This window comes from Penaeus vannamei, chromosome 27 (assembly GCF_042767895.1).
Source record: "Penaeus vannamei isolate JL-2024 chromosome 27, ASM4276789v1, whole genome shotgun sequence".
NCBI lineage: Eukaryota > Metazoa > Arthropoda > Malacostraca > Decapoda > Penaeidae > Penaeus > Penaeus vannamei.
The window spans coordinates 26,766,018-26,768,135 of NC_091575.1; the positions used below are offsets into that span (position 1 = coordinate 26,766,018).

Here is a 2,118-nt window from a genome sequence, read left to right on the forward strand (position 1 = left end):
GATGTATTTTGTGGACGTATTTCTTGTGACGCATTTCTGTGGACGTATTTCTCAGATGCATTTCTGGGGATGTATTTCTGTGGGACGCATTTCTTTGGACGTATTTCTGTGGGATGTGTTTCTGTGGACGTATTTGTGGACGTTTCTTTGGGATGCATTTCTTGGGATGTATTTGTGGATGTATTTCTTGGGACGTATTTTTGGGATGTACTTTTTGGGATTACTTTGGGATGTATTTCTGTGACGTATTTTCAGACGTATTTCAGTGACGTATTTCTGTGGGATGCATTTCTTTGGGATGCATTTCTGTGGGATGTATTTCTGTGACGTATTTCTGTGGGATGTATTTCTGTGGGATGTATTTCTGTGGGATGTATTTCTGTGGGACGTATTTCTGTGGGACGTATTTCTGTGGACGTATTTCTTTGTGGATGTATTTCTTTGGGATGTATTTCTTTTGGGATGTATTTCTGTGGGACGTATTTTTGACGTATTTTTGGGATGTATTTCTGTGGGATGTATTTCTTTGGGACGTATTTCTTTGACGGATTTCTTTGGGATGTATTTCTGTGGGATGTATTTTTTGTGGACGTATTTTTGGGACGTATTTGGGATGCATTTCTGTGGGATGTATTTCTGTGGGGACGTATTTCTTTGGGATGTATTTCAGTGGGATGTATTTCTGTGGGATGTATTTCTGTGGGATGTATTTCTGGGATGCGATGTATTTCTGTGGGATGTATTTCTGTGGATGTATTTCTTTGGGATGTATTTCTGTGGGATGTATTTCAGGATGTATTTCTGTGGGATGTATTTCTGTGGGATGTATTTCCTTTTTGGGATGTATTTTTGGGATGTATTTCTTTGGGATGTATTTCTTTGGGATGTATTTCTTTGGGACGTATTTCTTTGGGACGTATTTCTTTGGGATGTATTTCTTTGGGATGTATTTCTTTGGGACGTATTTCTGTGGGACGTATTTTTGGGTGTATTTCTGTGGGATGTATTTCTTTGGGATGTATTTCTGTGGGACGTATTTCCTTGGGACGTATTTCTGGGACGTATTTCTTTGGGACGTATTTCTGTGGGACGTATTTCCTTTTGGGACGTATTTCTGTGGGACGTATTTCTTTGGGATGTATTTCTTTGGGACGTATTTCTTTGGGACGTATTTCTTTGGGACGTATTTCTTTGGGATGTATTTCTTGGGACGTATTGGGATGTATTTCTTTGGGATGTGACGTATTTCTTTGGGACGTATTTCTTTGACGTATTTCAGGGACGTATTTCTTTGGGACGTACTTTTCTTTGGGATGTATTTCTTGGGGATGCATTTCTTTGGGACGTATTTCTGTGGGACGTATTTCTGTGGGACGTATTTCTGTGGACGTATTTGGGACGCATTTCTGTGACGTATTTCTGGGGACGTATTTTTGGGACGTATTTCTGTGGGACGTATTTTGGGACGTATTTCTGTGGGACGTATTTCTTTGGGATGTATTTCTGTGGATGTATTTCTGTGGGATGTATTTTCAGGATGTATTTCTGTGGATGTATTTCTTTGGGATGTATTTCTTTGGGACGCATTTCTGTGGGATGTATTTCTTTGGGACGTATTTCTGTGGGACGTATTTCTTTGGGATGTATTTCTGTGGACGTATTTCAGACGTATTTCTGTGGACGTATTTCTTTGGGATGTATTTCCTTTGGGACGTATTTCTTTGGGACGTATTTCTGTGGGACGTATTTCTTTGGGACGTATTTCTGTGGATGTATTTCTTGGGACGTATTTCTGTGGGACGTATTTCTGGGACGCATTTCTTTGGGACGTATTTCTGTGGGATGTATTTCTGTGGGATGTATTTCTTTGGGACGTATTTCTGGGACGTATTTCTGTGGGACGTATTCTGTGGGACGTATTTCTTGGGATGTATTTCTTTGGGATGTATTTCTGTGGGATGCATTTCTGTGACGCTTTTTGGGACGTATTTCTTTGGGACGTATTTCCGTGGACGTATTTCTTTGGGACGTATTTCTGTGGGACGTATTTCTGTGGGATGTATTTTTGGGACGTATTTCTGGGACGTATTTCTGTGGGACGTATTTCTTTGTGACGTA

General features: G+C 40.2%; 1 protein-coding gene across 1 annotated transcript in view; it reads right to left on the reverse strand.

Annotated features, from left to right (window-relative positions):
• Nucleotides 1-262: 262 nt before the first annotated feature.
• Nucleotides 263-2,118, reverse strand: part of LOC138866866 (adhesive plaque matrix protein-like) — a 17,067-nt gene continuing 15,211 nt past the window's right edge. The window contains exons 5-7 of the mRNA XM_070140683.1: nucleotides 1,669-2,118; nucleotides 962-1,517; nucleotides 263-364 (exon numbers count right to left, since the gene is read on the reverse strand). The exon at nucleotides 1,669-2,118 is cut by the window's right edge and continues 458 nt beyond it. Coding sequence (XP_069996784.1) covers nucleotides 263-364; nucleotides 962-1,517; nucleotides 1,669-2,118 — 1,108 coding nt within the window. The remainder of the gene's footprint in view (nucleotides 365-961; nucleotides 1,518-1,668) is intronic.